The sequence below is a fragment of the Ascaphus truei genome, chromosome 18 (assembly GCF_040206685.1).
Source record: "Ascaphus truei isolate aAscTru1 chromosome 18, aAscTru1.hap1, whole genome shotgun sequence".
NCBI lineage: Eukaryota > Metazoa > Chordata > Amphibia > Anura > Ascaphidae > Ascaphus > Ascaphus truei.
In genome coordinates this window covers 7,024,263-7,042,638 of record NC_134500.1, presented here as the reverse complement: position 1 = coordinate 7,042,638, position 18,376 = coordinate 7,024,263, and the positions used below count along the sequence as shown (strand labels likewise).

At 45.7% G+C, this 18,376-nt stretch overlaps 1 protein-coding gene across 14 annotated transcripts in view; it reads right to left on the bottom strand.

The window, feature by feature from the left end:
• Positions 1 to 3,841: 3,841 nt before the first annotated feature.
• The window catches only part of MEF2A (myocyte enhancer factor 2A), a 76,738-nt gene continuing 62,203 nt past the window's right edge, over positions 3,842 to 18,376 (bottom strand). For 10 of the 14 annotated variants that reach the window (XM_075575266.1, XM_075575265.1, XM_075575261.1 and 7 more), the window contains 5 exons: positions 13,854 to 14,038; positions 13,159 to 13,182; positions 8,540 to 8,666; positions 7,697 to 7,823; positions 3,842 to 5,358 (listed from right to left, as the gene is read on the bottom strand). In XM_075575266.1, coding sequence (XP_075431381.1) covers positions 5,025 to 5,358; positions 7,697 to 7,823; positions 8,540 to 8,666; positions 13,159 to 13,182; positions 13,854 to 14,038 — 797 coding nt within the window. In that variant the 3' untranslated portion in view covers positions 3,842 to 5,024. The remainder of the gene's footprint in view (positions 5,359 to 7,696; positions 7,824 to 8,539; positions 8,667 to 13,158; positions 13,183 to 13,853; positions 14,039 to 18,376) is intronic. The other 4 variants (XM_075575269.1, XM_075575274.1, XM_075575275.1 and 1 more) reach the window with 1 other exon arrangement.

Genomic DNA, 18,376 nt, shown 5'->3' with positions numbered 1-18,376 from the left:
CTTAAATAAATGAAATGTTTCTTAGCACTGGAGGGGTTAAATGTCTCGATGCACGTGACGTGGCAAAAAGAAATGCAGAACATGATTATATGAACTTTAATTGGTTGTAAACTACAACTTTTTAATTATTATTTTTGTTGTTGCAGGGCATCTACTGCATTCAGGAAACTATATTCCAGGTGTGAAGATTCTCTGTGTGCAGCAAACACGCACGTTCCAGGTCAGAGTAGATTAGAATAAAACCAATTGTGGAATAACTGGAACTGCACATAAAACACAAAGCAAATGTATAGATTTCATTGTCACACATTTTTTCTTTTTCTGGCCATGTACCTGTAACATTTACATATTTTTTTTTTTGTGCTACTGCTAATTTAAAAGGGCATTGTTCATCAGTAGGTGTTGCCTGCGATCAAAACAAGATGGCGTTTGTTTAAATACAAGATTTAAACTTATTAAATGTTTTTGGGTAAAATCAGATCACTTTAGAAATAGAAGCCCCCAGAATGCACTGCTGGTGTTCCCTGTATCCTGAGAAAGGGTTAGGCCTCGTTCAGGGTGCCAGCTGCAGGACTCAGAGGGAGCGCGGGAGATAGGCAGTGCTGTAATTTGCTGGGCGATCTGTGTTTATCCCCCAGCAGACTTTTCAGCGTTGGGGAGGGGGCGGGGTTACACACAGCAGGGGTAAGTATCCAAGTTGCAGTCATGAAATCTTTCTGAAGAATGATTTCATTGGCTGCCTAGGTCCCTGTGACGCTGCTGCAGCTCCAAAAACCGAAATTTTCGTTTATTGAAACTGTAGTCAGCTTCAACTCCTGGCTTCGGAGACAGGGCGGTTGCTACCCTGACAACCAGTATTCAAATTGAATACTTTGTTTCTCACGGCAGCCCGCCCTCCCTCTGAAGCCAGCACCCTGAACGAGGCCTAAGTTATACTTTGTAGCACAGTGTCAGTGCAAGAAGCCATGTGATGTAGCATTATAACGGTGGTGGAGAAGGGTGTGTGCGCGCGTGCGTGTGCTCGTGCGTGTGCTCCTGTTATGGGCTCACACGGAACTGGAATTGCATCATTCCTTTCGTCAGCATAGAGTTAATTATGTATTATTTAGAAAATCAGAAGAGTGGCCATTTTTTAAAAGATGTTGTGGCTTATTCATTAGCGATCGTGCCAATTTGGCGTTCGCACAATGACCAGCGCATGCGGGTCAGCGGGCGTTTACGTTCAGTAATGCTGAATTGGTACCGTTGCATTTCATTGAATAAGCGTTTTTCTGTTTTTACACGATTACTTCTCAAAATGAATAAATAGAGAGACGGAAATCTTAAAATCGCCATTAAAAGATACCAAGGGGGCATGAATGGGGGGGGGGGAGATACAACTGGGCAGCAAAAACACTATTGTAAAAGTAGACGTTCATAGTGCTGTCAACATTACCTTCACTTCCACAACTCAGCGCATTTGCAACCAAAGGAGCCTGTAACCCACGGGGTGCTCAACTCCAGTCCTCAAGCCCCCCTCAGGTCAGATTTTCAGTATATCCCAGTGTCAGCAAAGGTGGGTCAATGAGTCCCTGCTTCAGTCTTTGACTGAGCCACTGATTGTGCCACCTGTGCTGAAGCTGGGATATCCTGAAAACCTGTCCTGTTGGGGGGGTTGAGGACTGGAGTTGAGCACCCCTGCTGTAACCCAATGTGTCGCGGGACACGCCAGCAGCGAGGGAGAAAAACAAAGTGACACAGGCATACATGAAAAAAGGGCAGGACTGGAGGGCCAAGTTAAAACATTGATTAGCTCCACAACATGCAGAGGAATCTACAACGCGAACAACATGAATTAAAGATGTCCAGGGGAGACCCAGTTATAGGGGGGTTCTTATAGTATAGAATTACTGGTCTCTAACAGAGAGACAAAGTCTGGAAAGATTGCATATCTGGCATCGCTACATTTATATATAATTATTTTTTTTATATATATATAATAGAGGTATCTGTACCGTGTTAGCCGAGCTTAATAATCAAAAACGAATAGACAATACCGTCCTGTGGCTAACGAAATGCTTTTATTTGTGCGAGCTTTGGAGATACACTGATCTCTTCTTCCGGCGGTGTTACAATGGATAAATCAAGAGAGGTTTTTACTTAACAGTGCATCCTGGAATGTATCTTCCTTGCTTTATCCATTGTAACATCGCCGGAAGAAGAGATCAGTGCATCTCGAATGCTCGCACAAATAAAAGCATTTCGTTATCCACAGAACGGTATTGTCTATTTGTTTGTGAGAAAAAAAAAATATATATATATATATATATATATATATATTCAACGAAATAACAGTTTGCACGCTCTAATTCTCCAATAATTTTGGTGCTTGTCCCATACACATAGTATAAGTATTTACCAGATGTTGAGTCCAGTAGTCAAGAAACAGCACACAATTCAGATATAGTTACAAAGTTTGAATGATACATACAGGGCACCGCAACCAAAAGTTTCGGGCCACGTAGAGGTACCTACAACCCTGAGGAAGGTCCCTCTCCGTGGACCGAAACTTTGGTTGCGGTGCCCCGTATATATAATATAAACTTTTAAACTATATCTGAATTGTGTGCCGTTTCTTAAATGTGAAGCACATTTTTTTAATCCGTATATAAATCTGTATATACCCAGACGGACATGCTGGGCATGGAAGGTAAATACATTTTTTTATGCATCAGATTCCCAGCTGTAGATGGGACTCAGTGTAATGTCCGGTGCCGTATTAGGATAAAAGCGTTTATCGTATGCGCTCCCTGCGTTTTATTCTTCCAGCAGTCTAGGCGTTTGTTGAGCAAGGGGTTAAGCGACTAGCAGTAAGAAAAAAACCCGTTTAGAGATATTCCATCTCTGCCGGTGGCTATAAGTGGGGGGTGGTGGAGAGGGGGGGGTTAAATACTTATTTCACAAGTACTGTAAACACATTAGTAAAAGCACAAGTAGTAATCCCCCTAACCGCCCCACGCTGGACCACATTATGTTCAGCTCCATGGACACTGGTTCCCGAGATAAATCCTGGTGACATTGCTGGTATTACTTCCTGGTATTACTTGGTATTTAAATAGTCTTCAAGGAGAAGCGGTCTCCTGTTGGCCTGAGATTTGGTGGCCATTTTGTTTCCCCTGGGAGATTTAAACTAGGAAACTTTGCCAGTAACCATCTTGAGAACCTGATATGCAGAGGCGGGGGAGGGTGTGGGAATATAGCCATATATTCATGGCGGTTAATATAGCGCGGTTTAGCTCTGGAGAAACCCTCCGGTTCTTATCCTGTAGAAAACAGTGGGTAAAAATAATGATGATTCGGGCAGGGGTGCAGGGGTGGGCGACTCCAGTTCTTAAGTGCCACCAGCAGGTCAGGTTTTCAGGATATCCCTGCTTCAGCACAGGTGGCTCAGTCATGACTGAGGCACCTGTGCTAAAGCAGGGATATCCTGAAAACCTGACCTGTTGGTGGCCTTTGAGGACTGAAGTTGGCCCTCCCTGTATTAGGGGTTATTGCCGCTTTAAAGTGTTCGCTTTATCGCCAATTTGCCGCATTTGTTTTTGCCTCTTTGCCGTGTATGTACAGGCGTTCAAAACCGATTAAACCACATCACGGTGAATACAACTAAACAAAACCTTTATACAGCCTTCTCGAAAAAAAAAAGTCTTGTAGTAACAGTACTAGCAATGATACCCAAAAGGGAGTACAGCATATTCGACAAAATAGTACATATTACACATTGAATACTCTTCTACGCCGTAAGGATATCGCCGTTATCATTTCAAGTTGGCAGCAATCCACAAAAAAAAAATAAAAAAATGTTTTTGTTTGGTGACCGTACAATAAGTAGGTACAGGTACTTACACCTGGGGGTGAAATATTTAAGATGCTATTTACACAAAAGGAGAGGTTGGCTCAAAATTTCATTTACTGGTACAATAATAAGTGTATCATGGCTTTTTCTTCTTTACTTTTTGCAGTTTTCTGCATTATTTTATTTTTTTTCTCTCTCTCAAAGAAAAAAAAAATCTATAAAAATCAGGAATCAAGATAAAATCTATACTCTACAAAAAAGCTAAAACATACAGCTTTGGTTTATATAAATAATTCATAGCAGGACGTGTTCAAAAGTATATAACTTTTATATATAGTCATCAATTCATAAGGGTAGTTTTTCCATAATATAAAATATACACAGGCTAAAATCCGTTCTATTTTGTTTTTTCTTCCCCAAGGTATGAATGTAAAAAGAAACGCTCTCAAACATATCCCAATTATAACTTAATATATTACTTTTTAATGCTCTAGGCCTTTTCCCTAGACTTATAGATCCTTTTATTTATTTTTTAATCTCATGCCTTTGCTCTATCTTTTGTATCTTTATCACACGTTTGAAGTCAAAACTCGCTTCTTCTTCGACCTGATACAATTGGTTTTCGTGTTGCGCGTGCAAAAAGAGGTCTTGCCATGTCAGGCGTGCAGATACTCCTTTGGTAAGAGGGTATCCATGTGAAGTTGCGTTGGATAAACTTCATGTACAGTATTGCTTTCTTAGTTTCCTGCGTTCTATTCACACTCCTGCTGCAAAGCCATAGCTTTAACTCATTCAGGGACAGAGGGTTTTCCAACACTGCTCCCTCTCTGATGCCGAAAAGCTCAAAGCTACCCCCCACTCTGCCTGAAAACATCCCCTGCCATTATAGTGTCTCTGAACGACTGCATTACACAGATGCAAAATGGGTTTTCTTTTCTCCAACAGGGTTGTTTTAAAAGTCCACGTAAGTGCCACAACGCTGCGGAAAGTTTTCGTTTTATGGTCAGTCTTTGTTTTTATAAACATCAGTCATTGCAGCAAGGGACCTGATGAGTTTGTGTATGACACACACAAACACACAACATATGAACTTGTGCGCGTGCCTGCCATGTTAATATATTGACGGGTTCTGTGTCCTCGTTTAGAAAGTGTTAGATACGTCGGGTGAGGGGGCTCCTTGCCGTGGGGTGGCTTATGTCACCCAGGCGTCCATCCTCATGCGTTTCATGGACGGGCTGTCCCTGTCGTCTGAGTTGGGAGGTCTCCCTAGCCCAATGGGGGAGTGAAAATCGTTTCGGATGTCCTCGCGGTCGCTTCCGTCGTAGGAACTACTGGAGCTGCTCAGGCTGTCGACGGGGGAACGCCCCATTTCTGGCCGGGACTGGTGGTGCTGCAGCTGCTGTTGCGGGGGGAACCCTGAGGGAGTGACGCGGTCGCGGGGAGGGGAGATCGGCTCGGACTTGATGTTGACGTTTTGGTTGGTGTTGATGGATAAGTTGGAACCCTGAGATAACTGGCCGCCAGCCCTGCAAAAATCATTAACCGAGAGTTACAGGGGCCCGGCGTCCTGCGACTCGCGTGTCAACGGTAGCAGAACGTTTAACAAGTTACATGTAGGCATTGGAAATCTTTTAAAAAATAGGTGAAATAAGTATAACAGAGAAGAGGAGGAAGAGGGAGGAAGAGGAAGGAAGGAAGAGGGAGGAAGAGGAAGGAAGAGAGAGGGAGGAAGGGGGAGGGAGGGAGGAAGAGGAACGAAGAGGAAGGAAGAGAGATTGAGGAAGAGGAACAGGGAGGAAGAGGAAGGAAGAGAGAGGGAGGAAGAGGGAGGAAGAGGGAGGGAGGAAGAGGGAGGAAGAGGGAGGGAGGAAGAGGAAGGAAGAGAGAGGGAGGAAGAGGGAGGGAGGAAGAGGAACGAAGAGGAACGAAGAGAGATTGAGGAAGAGGAACAGGGAGGAAGAGGAAGGAAGAGAGAGGGAGGAAGAGGAAGGAAGAAGAGGAAGGAAGAGGGAGGGAGGGAGGAAGAGGGAGGGAGGAAGAGGGAGGAAGAGGAAGGAAGAGAGAGGGAGGAAGAGGGAGGTAGAGGACGGAAGAGAGAGGAAGAGGGAGGGAGGAAGAGAGAGGAAGGAAGAGGGAGGAAGGATAAGAGGAGGGAGGAAGAGGGAGGAAGGAGGAAGAGGGAGGAAGGAGGAAGAGGGAGGAAGGATGAAGAGGGAGGAAGGAGGAAGAGGGAGGAAGGATGAAGAGGGAGGAAGGATGAAGAGGGAGGAAGGAGGAAGGAGAAGAGGAAGAGGGAGGAAGAGGGAGGAAGAGGGAGGAAGAGGGAGGAAGAGGGAGGAAGAGGGAGGAAGAGGGAGGAAGGAGAAGAGGCGGGAGGAAGAGGGAGCGGGAGGAAGAGGGAGGAAGGAGGGGGAGGAAGAGGGAGGAAGGAGAAAAGGAAGAGGGAGGAAGGGGAAGAGGGAGGAAGGGGAAGAGGGAGGAAGGGGAAGAGGGAGGAAGGGGGAGGAAGAGGGAGGAAGGAGAAGAGGAGGGAGGCAGAGGAAGAGAGAGGAAGGGGAAGAGGGAGGGAGGAAGAGGGAGGAAGGGGAAGAGGGGGGGAGGAAGGAAGAGGGAGGAAGGAAGAGGGAGGAAGGAGAAGAGGAGGAAGGGGGAGGAAGGGGAAGAGGGAGGAAGGAAGAGGGAGGAAGGATAAGAGGAGGGAGGAAGAGGGAGGAAGGAGAAGAGGAGGGAGGAAGAGGGAGGAAGGAAGAGGAAGAGGGAGGAAGGAGAAGAGGAAGAGAGAGGAAGAGAGAGGAAGAGAGAGGAAGAGAGAGGAAGAGAGAGGAAGAGGGAGGAAGGAGAAGAGGCGGGAGGAAGAGGGAGGGGGAGGAAGAGGGAGGGGGAGGAAGAGGGAGGGGGAGGAAGGAGAAGAGGAAGAGGGAGGAAGGGGAAGAGGGAGGAAGGGGAAGAGGAAGGAAGGGGAAGAGGGAGGAAGAGGGAGGGGGAGGAAGAGGGAGGGGGAGGAAGAGGGGAGGAAGAGGGAGGGGGAGGAAGAGAGAGGAAGGAGAAGAGGAAGGAAGAGGGAGGAAGGAGAAGAGGAAGAGGAAGGAAGAGAGAGGAAGAGGGATGAAGGAAGAGGGAGGAAGGTGGAGGAATAGGAAGAGGGAGGAAGGAGAAGAGGAGGGAGGAGAAGAGGAGGGAGGAGAAGAGGAGGGAGGAAGGAAGAGGGAGGAAGGGGAAGGAAGGGGAAGGAAGAGGGAGGGAGGAAGAAAGAGGAGGGAGGAAGGGGAGGAAGGGGAAGAGGGAGGAAGGGGAAGAGGGAGGATAAGAGGAGGGAGGAAGAGGAGGGAGGAAGGGGAAGAGGGAGGAAGAGGAGGGAGGAAGAGGGAGGAAGGAGAAGAGGAGGGAGGAAGGAAGAGGGAGGAAGGAGAAGAGGCGGGAGGAAGAGGGAGGGGGAGGAAGAGGGAGGAAGGAGAAGAGGAAGGAAGATGGAGGAAGATGGAGGAAGGAGAAGAGGAAGAGAGAGGAAGAGGGAGGAAGGAAAAGAGGGAGGAAGAGGAAGAGGGAGGAAGGAGAAGAGGAGGAGGAAGAAAGGAAGAGGGAGGAAGGAGAAGAGGAGGGAGAGGGAGGAAGGAGAAGAGGAGGGAGGAAGAGGGAGGAATGAGAAGAGGGAGGAAGAGGGAGGAAGGAGAAGAGGAAGAGAGAGGAAGAGGGAGGAAGAGGAAGAGGGAGGAAGGAGAAGAGGAGGGAGGAAGAGGAAGGAAGAGGAGGAGGGAAGAAGAGGGAGGAAGGAGAAGAGAAGGAAAAACTTCATAAAGGATACAGGGGTCACAACAGGAAAAGATGGGGGTTAACCGACGCTCTGTTCTGACATTCATTACTCACATAAGAGAGCTGAGGGTTGCCTGTCCCAAATGATGCTGTTGCCAGGCAGACACCTGTCCCAAAGGCAGCATTCCTGGGGAGTTAAAGCCCTGTAGCACAGACAGGTCCGCACTCGTCAGAGAGTAATCTGCAGCACGGAGAAGCACAAAGCCATCAGATCCTTTACAGAACCGCAGCAGCAACCAGCGCTTCTCTTATTAAAGGTTTGGTTATAGGATTGAAAGTTAAAAGCAGCTGCTGGGAAACACTAACGAGGGTTAATTATTTCTGCGTGCGTTTTGAAAGAAGCTAAAACCACAATAATATAAATAGATTTACCACAGCTTGGAAACCTAAGAAAACAGCCCGGCCCACCCTTACAGTAATTAGAAGAATAGATTACTGTTAATATTCTTATTTGTGTCTCAGGCAGTATAAGCGTATAGTGATTCGCCAGTGAAGCTACAGTACGACTGAGCTAATGGAGGGAAAAACCATGAAAACAGAGTAAACAAAACAAGGCAAAAAAAGCAGTGCCGCTGTATATAAAAAGATAAACCATTAACTGATAAGGGGTATGGAGTAGAAGTGATTTGGATTTGCGGGACGTCCATCACCCACCAGGGTGACACTATATGGGAGCACACAAGCACCCTTAATAAGGCATTAGGGTTCATTAGGCCCTTGGTTTTATAGATGGCAAACTTAACCAACAGCAAAGGAGGCCCCTCACGATGGAAAGGCGTCTGGTTTGCAACTGCAGCCCCTCAACTAAGGCACACGGCCCACAGCTACACGAGGGGCAAGTAGCTGGGTGGCGGGTAAAATGGGTTTAACTGAAGTAGCAGTAGGGTGTACACCTACCAGTATTGTAGGCAGTAGGCATTGCTGAGTACACCAGTCCCTGGGGAGCCAAACTTGGGGTCGTTACTGACACCACCGGGGTAGCAAGTGGCTGCGTAGACTGGGAGCTGCTTATCCTTTGGTTATTCTGTGAACAAACAGACGGACATATTTATTGTTCCATTCATAAACATGCAGAGGACGACATCTCAAGTGACTATTATTATGGAACTTATTATCCGTATTGTTCATCTATTCTAGTGGCTAACACGGGACCACCTTCTATTTCACACTATTTTTAAGACCATGTTTATATAATTCTCGTGTCTGTTCAAAAACTGTGAACATAATATCTTCAATAAACGTAGTCCGTTTTTATTTATGCTGTGATGAAATATTAATCTGTACTTGTTTTTTTCTATATATATATATATATATATTCGACAAACCTATACATTTGCTCGCCCCGGGCGAGTGGATTTAACCCCCGGGCGAGTAAATATTGGGCCAAGCAGCACACGTTTGGTACTAGGTGGCGAGTAGATTTTTTGGTGATTTGTCAACCAGTGTGTGTGTGTGTGTGTGTGTGTGTGTGTGTGTGTGTGTGTGTGTGTGTGTGTGTGTGTGTGTGTGTGTGTGTGTGTGTGTGTGTGTGTGAGTGTGTGTGTGTGTGTGTGTATGTATACACACACACACACACATCACCCTGTTGCCACCTCTTTGGGTTTGACCCGGAGACTCCGGATTTCGGGCACTTACCTCCGGGCTACGTGTTGCCGTTGTCAATCTCCGGCGGCGTGGTGCGGCGGCGTGTACCGGCATCCGGCTGCAATTTCCCCCTCCAACTGCAGTGAACATGGCTGCGCGGCGTCATTTGCCATGGCAACGTGATGCCGCGTAGAGTCATGATGTCACGTAGCGTCTGGTTGTTGCCGCGCAGCCATGTTCACTGCAGTTGGAGGGGGGAAATGCAGTCGGATGCCGGGACACGCCGCCACTCAAAGTAAGGGATTTCTCTCTCCGGGTTGGCTTTCAGCAGAAGGCGGCAACTCTGCCCGTTCACTTAATGTAACCATGTATCTGTCATCATAACTCTGTGCCCAGGACATGCGTGAGAGCGAGAGGTAACTCTCACTGTATTACTGCCTGTAACACGTTATAACTCTGTGCCCAGGACATGCGTGAGAACGAGAGGTAACTCTCACTGTATTACTGCCTGTAACATGTTATAACTCTGTGCCCAGGACATGCGTGAGAACGAGCGGTAACTCTCACTGTATTACTGCCTGTAACACGTTATAACTCTGTGCCCAGGACATGCGTGAGAACGAGAGGTAACTCTCACTGTATTACTGCCTGTAACACGTTATAACTCTGTGCCCAGGACATGTGTGAGAGCGAGCGGTAACTCTCACTGTATTACTGCCTGTAACACGTTATAACTCTGTGCCCAGGACATGCGTGAGAACGAGAGGTACCCCTCACTGTATTACTGCCTGTAACACGTTATAACTCTGTGCCCAGGACATGCGTGAGAGCGAGAGGTAACTCTCACTGTATTACTGCCTGTAACACTCGTTATAACTCTGTGCCCAGGACATGTGTGAGAGCGAGCGGTAACTCTCACTGTATTACTGCCTGTAACACGTTATAACTCTGTGCCCAGGACATGCGTGAGAACGAGAGGTAACTCTCACTGTATTACTGCCTGTAACACGTTATAACTCTGTGCCCAGGACATGTGTGAGAGCGAGCGGTAACTCTCACTGTATTACTGCCTGTAACACGTTATAACTCTGTGCCCAGGACATGCGTGAGAACGAGAGGTACCCCTCACTGTATTACTGCCTGTAACACGTTATAACTCTGTGCCCAGGACATGCGTGAGAACGAGCGGTAACTCTCACTGTATCACTTCCTGTAACACGTTATAACTCTGTGCCCAGGACATGCGAGAGAGCGAGCGGTAACTCTCCCTGTATTACTGCCTGTAACACGTTATAACTCTGTGCCCAGGACATGCGTGAGAACGAGAGGTAACTCTCACTGTATCACTTCCTGGTAACACACGTTATAACTCTGTGCCCAGGACATGCGTGAGAGCGAGAGGTAACTCTCACTGTATTACTGCCTGTAACACATGTTATAACTCTGTGCCCAGGACATGCGTGAGAACGAGAGGTAACTCACTGTATTACTGCCTGTAACACACGTTATAACTCTGTGCCCAGGACATGCGTGAGAACGAGCGGTAACTCTCACTGTATTACTGCCTGTAACACGTTATAACTCTGTGCCCAGGACATGCGTGAGAACGAGAGGTAACTCACTGTATTACTGCCTGTAACACATGTTATAACTCTGTGCCCAGGACATGCGTGAGAACGAGAGGTAACTCTCACTGTATTACTTCCTGTAACACACGTTATAACTCTGTGCCCAGGACATGCGTGAGAACGAGAGGTAACTCTCACTGTATTACTGCCTGTAACACGTTATAACTCTGTGCCCAGGACATGCGTGAGAGCGAGCGGTAACTCTCACTGTATTACTGCCTGTAACACATGTTATAACTCTGTGCCCAGGACATGCGTGAGAACGAGCGGTAACTCTCCCTGTATCACTTCCTGGTAACACATGTTATAACTCTGTGCCCAGGACATGCGTGAGAACGAGAGGTAAATCTCACTGGATCACTTCCTGGTAACACATGTTATAACTCTGTGCCCAGGACATGCGTGAGAACGAGAGGTAAATCTCACTGTGTTACTTCCTGGTAACACACGTTATAAATAAATAATAATAAATATATTACCGTTGGAATAACGTGCACTACTTTTACCACAAGGAGGCAGTCTTGTTCCATTTATTAACAAGTATTACTACTGCCTGGTCTATGTATCCTGGGGACATGGTGTATAAAAAGTGACACCATGCTCATTTACATATAATTTCCCAGAATCCCTGACTGCAGTGGAGGCATTATTTGCCAAGGTTACGGTTCTCCCTGCTGCACGCGTGCCTGGTGACATGGCGGCGCGTGCAGAGACGACAGCCGCGATCAGCGGTCTGTAGGGGAGCGCAGTCATGACGGGGCATATGTGCCCTTCCATTGACTGCGCGCCGACCACGTGACCGCGACACGGCACGGGAAGACATAATGTTTGTCTTTCTTGGTAGCATACGCGTCACAGCGCTTTGCGCGCCCACACACACACACAGCCACTGGGGCCTGCCCCATAGAGGGCTGTGCTGTGGTGTGCGGTGCGCACACCGCTGTGACCAACGGGGACTCAGCCTAAGAGATAATGGGGAAAGGCAGGGTTGCAGACCTGTGTGACATGTGAATATGCTTATTATTCAATGCAATGTATACTGGCAGCATTTTAACAACGGTCTTACTTTTCTGTCATCCCAAAGTTTAGATCCAAGCAAAACATTTAGAAGAGATTGTGACACTGACTGTCAGGCCAAAGAGAAAAGCAGCCCAGAAACGAATAAACCCCGCGCTGGAACCGCCACTACCCCCCCCCCCCCCAGCGCGCTCAATTACATCTATACAACAAGAAACATTTTATCTTCACAGCGTTTTGGTTTTAAAGGAGCAGTGCCCCTGTAGCTATTATATATATATGGATACATTGTATTATGTTTAAACTTCTTAATCACGGTAAGTGTTCCAGGAAAAGGTCTGTCCTGGAGAAATATTCACATTACAGCGTGCATCGCGCCACACAAAGTAACAACATCACTCCGACATGCGTCATGCAGCTCAAACACTTCGCCCAGTGATTGGTCCGTGCCGAAATGTGGATGGGAAGAGGTCCATGCTGATATTCAGAATGAGCTGCGGGTGTTTATACTATGCAGCACCTCCCAATATATTCCGGGCATAAGGCGCAAAGAAAAGCTTGCACAAAAATGGGACTCGGCGTCATAATCTATATAAATTTAATATGAAAAATGAGCAGCTATCTTTAAAATAGCTAGAAACCCCCCCTCCCCCCATACATACAAAGTGTCCAGAAAAGCAGACGTCAACTCATTACATTAAGAAAATGGTATTTAAAATGGAATAAGAGGGGTGGCAATTTCAGTGAACCCAGGTAAGCACCGGGAAAGGCCCCCAGAAGGAGCTCTGATATCTTCGGCTTGGTGCTGTCTGCACAGACAGGGAAGTCTCGTGTATTCTCTTCCTCCTGGGCAAGATGAAATCATTCACAGCAACAGCACAGGCAAGGGGATGAGCTCACCCAGGGTGATGTAACCTCTCGGAAAGTAGACACCAGCAGTACCTGTGCTACGTTTCAGGAACTCCTGAAATCTAGTACACGATCATTTGGGAGGGTCGAGGACCTGATATGGTGATCTGTGCGTTTTCCAGCGGAAATAGGTGTTGGCAGGGTTTTTACAGCGCGGACAATCACTGTGGCTGAAGTCTCACTACAAATGTTCCCTTTAAACAAAAACCAAGCATCTCGCACACATACACACAGTGTGTTTAAGCCCAAATCTGTGCTTTTTTTAAATCCAATACCATAACTACGTCATATTTTTAGAGGTTAATAAGATTTAAAGGGAACATTTTTATTAAAATCCTATTTATGGTATTACATTTGCAAAGCACACACTTAACTCACCAATTCTAATTCATCTTCTTCAGTCTGTACATGAAGAATGAGGAAAAGCATGGTTATATATAAACTTGCATTGCAAACCCTATGAAGGTCTTATTTACTGTATGCGTGAAAAAGCAGAGCTATTTAGGATATATTTCCCCAGCTGGATTTGTATTTTCTTTTTTTGCCTTATTACTGAGCAAAAATTCTCCAATTTTTAGGCAAACCCTAAATTGTGCGCTGCATTACTGATGAATTCAGAGCTATCTCAAGCAAACGTAATGACTATTGTTATCTGAGATATATACCGGTATATAGATATATTGTAGCGTGTAGAAGAATGTAGGTGCTGTGTGTGATAAATGTTAAAACATTTAGGATACTTCTATTTCAGGGCTGATGGAAACGGTGTGTCTGTTTAATTAGGAGAACTTCATGTTGTTTTCATACATGCAATGAAAGGTATTACTGCATATGGCATATACACATCTCAAAGGGTTCGAGTAGACAGTGTTTGGTGGAGCCTTAGCAAACTGCATGGTATGGAGAATCCCGCACCAAACGTTGACTGCAACCTGATCCTGCTTCATAGACTGGTCCCATTTATTGATGAGCTCATTATTAATATGGGGTTTACCTCTCCATGTATACAACAGGGTTGGGAACCACAGGGGGGTGTGGAGAGATAAGCAGTATTCATGACTATGAAGGCTCACCAGTGGGGGCATCATGCCTTTACTGGACGGCGGGATGACCACACGTAGGTCTGGCTTCCGACTGTTCATTCCCAAGTTGCCTCCTGGGGGAGGAGGAGACTTGGTTGGCATCCCTTTGCCCAGTCCGTTCCCACCCGTCGGTCCTAGCAGACTGGGAGAAGCGCGGGGGTTCACAAACCCATTTCCTGCAAGAGGAACAGAATAAACAGCTGTTGACACAGGCTTTGTCAGACAGTGCGGCTGTGATAGTGATTAATAAAATACTTCCTGCAGTTATCCATTTCAGTGTCAGAAGATCCTGCAATGTATTGCAAATACCCCAACCCAATGAAGGATTAAGGATGCGTTCTACTTTACATTTTGGAACAAATCCACTCTATGTACTGCCTTTATATAATTTAGTGGGGATATGCTCTTTAGAAAGTCAGGGTCACCCTATGGACTGCGTCCTTTGCCCTTAAATTTTCAATACAACTCCTATCTTAAACCAAAAAAAAACAAAACATTCAATCTCACTATTATATAAATTAAATCGGTTGAGAGATTTGTGAAACAAATTACAGATCCCCATGGGGATGGAGAGATCCCTCTGTTTTGTGTGGTTATTGTCTACTTTCGGACTTGGCAGGCATTTGGAGAGCCTGTACAGAGAGCCGGTCCCTTGTCCCACACCCAGGCCAGTCATTTCCTGTTAGCTTTGCGGGCAGTTTTCATAACCGGGTCCAAGGAACATTCCATGCTCTTGACAGAGCGGTCACAAAACACTCTCCTTACAGCCACGTTCTTAAATGGATAGATCATGCACCAACAGGGTACATCATCTCAGAGATGCACATGTGAGCCAGGACACGGGCACACATATATGTGAGCCAGGACACGGGCGCACATATATGTGAGCCAGGACACGGGCGCACATATATGTGAGCCAGCACACGGGCACACATATATGTGAGCCAGGACAAGAGCACACATATATGTGAGCCAGGACACGGGCACACATATGTGAGCCAGGACACGGGCACACATATATGTGAGCCAGGACACGGGCACATATATGTGAGCCAGGACACGGGCACACATATATGTGAGCCAGGACTGGGCACACATGGCCCAGGACACGAGCACACGTGGCCCAGGACACGGACATATGTGACCCAGGACACAGAACAGTAGTCTTAATTTGGGGTCTGGCTTTCACTCAATGAGGAGCTGCAGACCCCAACTGATGCACAAATTGGATTCTTTGTCATAAAGTTTCAACTTTCAATAAAGAAGATAGCACCCGCACACATGTGCAAGATAGCACCCGCACACATGTGCAAGATAGCACCCGCACACATGTGCAAGATAGCACCCTCACACATGTGCAAGATAGCACCCGCACAGGCCTACATGAGTTTAACTCCTAATTCTAGTATCTTGCCCCCACAGCATGTCCTGATGGGGTTTTTTTTTGTTCATCATAGTTTAATAAAATGATCTTCTCAGATTAGCACGATAACCTTTATGCTACGGCGATGCGACTGCGTGACGTCAGCCGGCGCCGTTGTAATAGCGATTCCTGCACTATGGTGCAGGAGACAAGAGAGGGCGACCGGGGGGCGTGGCGGAGGCGTGGCTGTGAGCGGTTCACCCTCTGACTGAATCACTCACGTGCCGCTGACGTCATGCGGCGATCGCCAAAAAAGTCAAAATCCTTTGACTACTGGCGATCGCGACCGCTCCGTCGCTCTGCGTCGCAGTCACAGTCGGGCCCACTATGGGCACCCGCGACGGACTGCATGTACTTGCTACGGCGCTGCGCGACGGCGCAGTCGGCATAGCCAGCACTATAAGCGCAGCCTTAAACTGCACTGGGGAGATCTCCATTTTAACCTCCCCGATACTTAATATTTCACACGCTTCTGTCTCCTAGATCAGGGGTAAGCAAACTTTCACCCCCTGCGTCCCCCTCCTTACCATGTCTCCAGTATCAAATGACGCGGTGGGGTCACGTGATGGCACGTTGCCATGGCAACACGACGTCATGTGACCTCCCGGCGTCAAATGGTGACGCGTTGCCGGAGACAAGGTAAGTGAAGTTACAGAGGCCTCAAGAGATCCCCCAGCATTTAATTTAAATGCCTTGGGGAAGAGCGCTGGGCCTCTAACTGCCGCGCCCCCTCCCCCCCCCCAAGTTTGCGCAGCTCTGTGCTCGATGGAGCATAAGATGTAAAAAAAAACAATGGCGATCACGGCAGACTGTGGTTTCAACACATTTATAGGGTCCAAGATAGGAGGGAAAAAGGAAACGTCTAACAAGTTATAAATAATGCTGAAAACAAACACAGAAAAAAAAGAATCCCCTAATAGCACTCTAGCATACAAGAAAGTAACAACATTTATTAATCACAAATAGACACACACGCAGTCCTCGCTTTACAACGAATGGCTCATCCAACGCTATGCAATGCATACCTATATTCATTTTTACAACGCCAAAATGGCTTATCCAACGCTCTTACGACGCTTTGCAACGTTGTGTATGTGTGTATATATATACACATTCACATAAACAACGTTGCAAAGCGTCGTAAGAGCGTATATATATAATATTATACTATATAATATTATATTATACTATCTAATATATTATTTATTTTGTTATATTATATATAGAATACAGTATATACACTATATAATTTATGTGTGTGCTGCATATCTTATTGCCTGCATAAAATATTTGGTGTATTTTAGTGTTAAAAATGCCTTCAGGAACGGAACCTTTCATTTAAACAGTGTTCCTATGGGAAAACGTGTTTCGCTTTACAACGTTTCGCTTTACAACGCCATTTTGAGTAACGCATTGTGTCGGATAACCGAGGACTGCCTGTACATGAGTTAAAAAAGGGAGCGGTGGTGTCCTGCCTGCTGTGAGATGGTACTAAAACCCCATAAAGACAGAAATAACAAGCGGAAATAGGTTGTAACTACATTTGAATTAGTCTCAAAGGAGAGCATATTACTGAACTATAATGTGGAAACATGTCATGAAATGCTGGTACTATATGCTTAGCAGGTGAAATAACTGCACCAATAAGTAATGAGAATGTAGAAGCAAACTAATGTTTGCCTCCAACAACTCAGACCGGCCGGTCAGTGACTACCGAGATCACAACCCCTATAGTGAGTCAGTGTGTGCATAGCAGCAATATTAAGCAGTAGATGAAATGAGTATAATTTAGCACACACAGAGGTTGACGAATTGACAGATGATATGCAACAAAGTCAAATAAGGTGCAAAAGATACTTTTCACAAGTCAAGCAGCAAAAAAATATATTTCCACAGCCGAGGGGGATACTCGTGGGTTAAGTGTTGGTAAGTCACGGCCACAACCGAGGGGGATACTCGTGGGTTAAGTGTTGGTAAGTCACGGCCACAACCGAGGGGGATACTCGTGGGTTAAGTGTTGGTAAGTCACGGCCACAACCGCCACACTGCGCATGCTCCCAACGAGTTATAAATGCTGTATATATTTACTGCATTTGCATGGCTATCTGCAGTCACGCTTTCTAAGACATAGAACATTTCGGCTTTTTCAAAACCTATTTCTTGCATACTGTACATTAGAAAACCTATTTCTTGCATACGGTACATTAGAAAACCTATTTCTTGCATACTGTACATTAGAAAACCTACTTCTTGCATACTGTACATTAGAAAACCTATTTCTTGCATACTGTACATTAGAAAACCTATTTCTTGCATACTGTACATTAGAAAACCTATTTCTTGCATACTGTACATTAGAAAACCTATTTCTTGCATACTGTACATTAGAAAACCTATTTCTTGCATACTGTACATTAGAAAACCAATTTCTTGCATACGGTACATTAGAAAACCAATTTCTTGCATACGGTACATTAGAAAACCTATTTCTTGCATACTGTACATTAGAAAACCTATTTCTTCCATACTGTACATTAGAAAACCAATTTCTTGCATACGGTACATTAGAAAACCTATTTCTTGCATACTGTACATTAGAAAACCTATTTCTTGCATACTGTACATTAGAAAACCTATTTCTTGCATACTGTACATTAGAAAACCTATTTCTTGCATACTGTACATTAGAAAACCTATTTCTTGCATACTGTACATTAGAAAACCTATTTCTTGCATACTGTACATTAGAAAACCTACTTCTTGCATACTGTACATTAGAAAACCTACTTCTTGCATACTGTACATTAGAAAACCTATTTCTTGCATACTGTACATTAGAAACCCTATTTCTTGCATACTGTACATTAGAAAACCTATTTCTTGCATACTATACATTTGAAAAACGAATTTTGTCTAATCTTTCTCACAAATTCAAGGCAAATTTGAGCCTAACGAGGGGAACGAAGAAACAATCCAAAGTGAAAGGTTAACTGATATATTTCAGAACATTGAGACAGGAATCAGTGTCAGATAATTCTGGTAGACCAGAAGTAGCCAATTCCAGTCCTCAAGAGCTACCAACAGGTCAGGT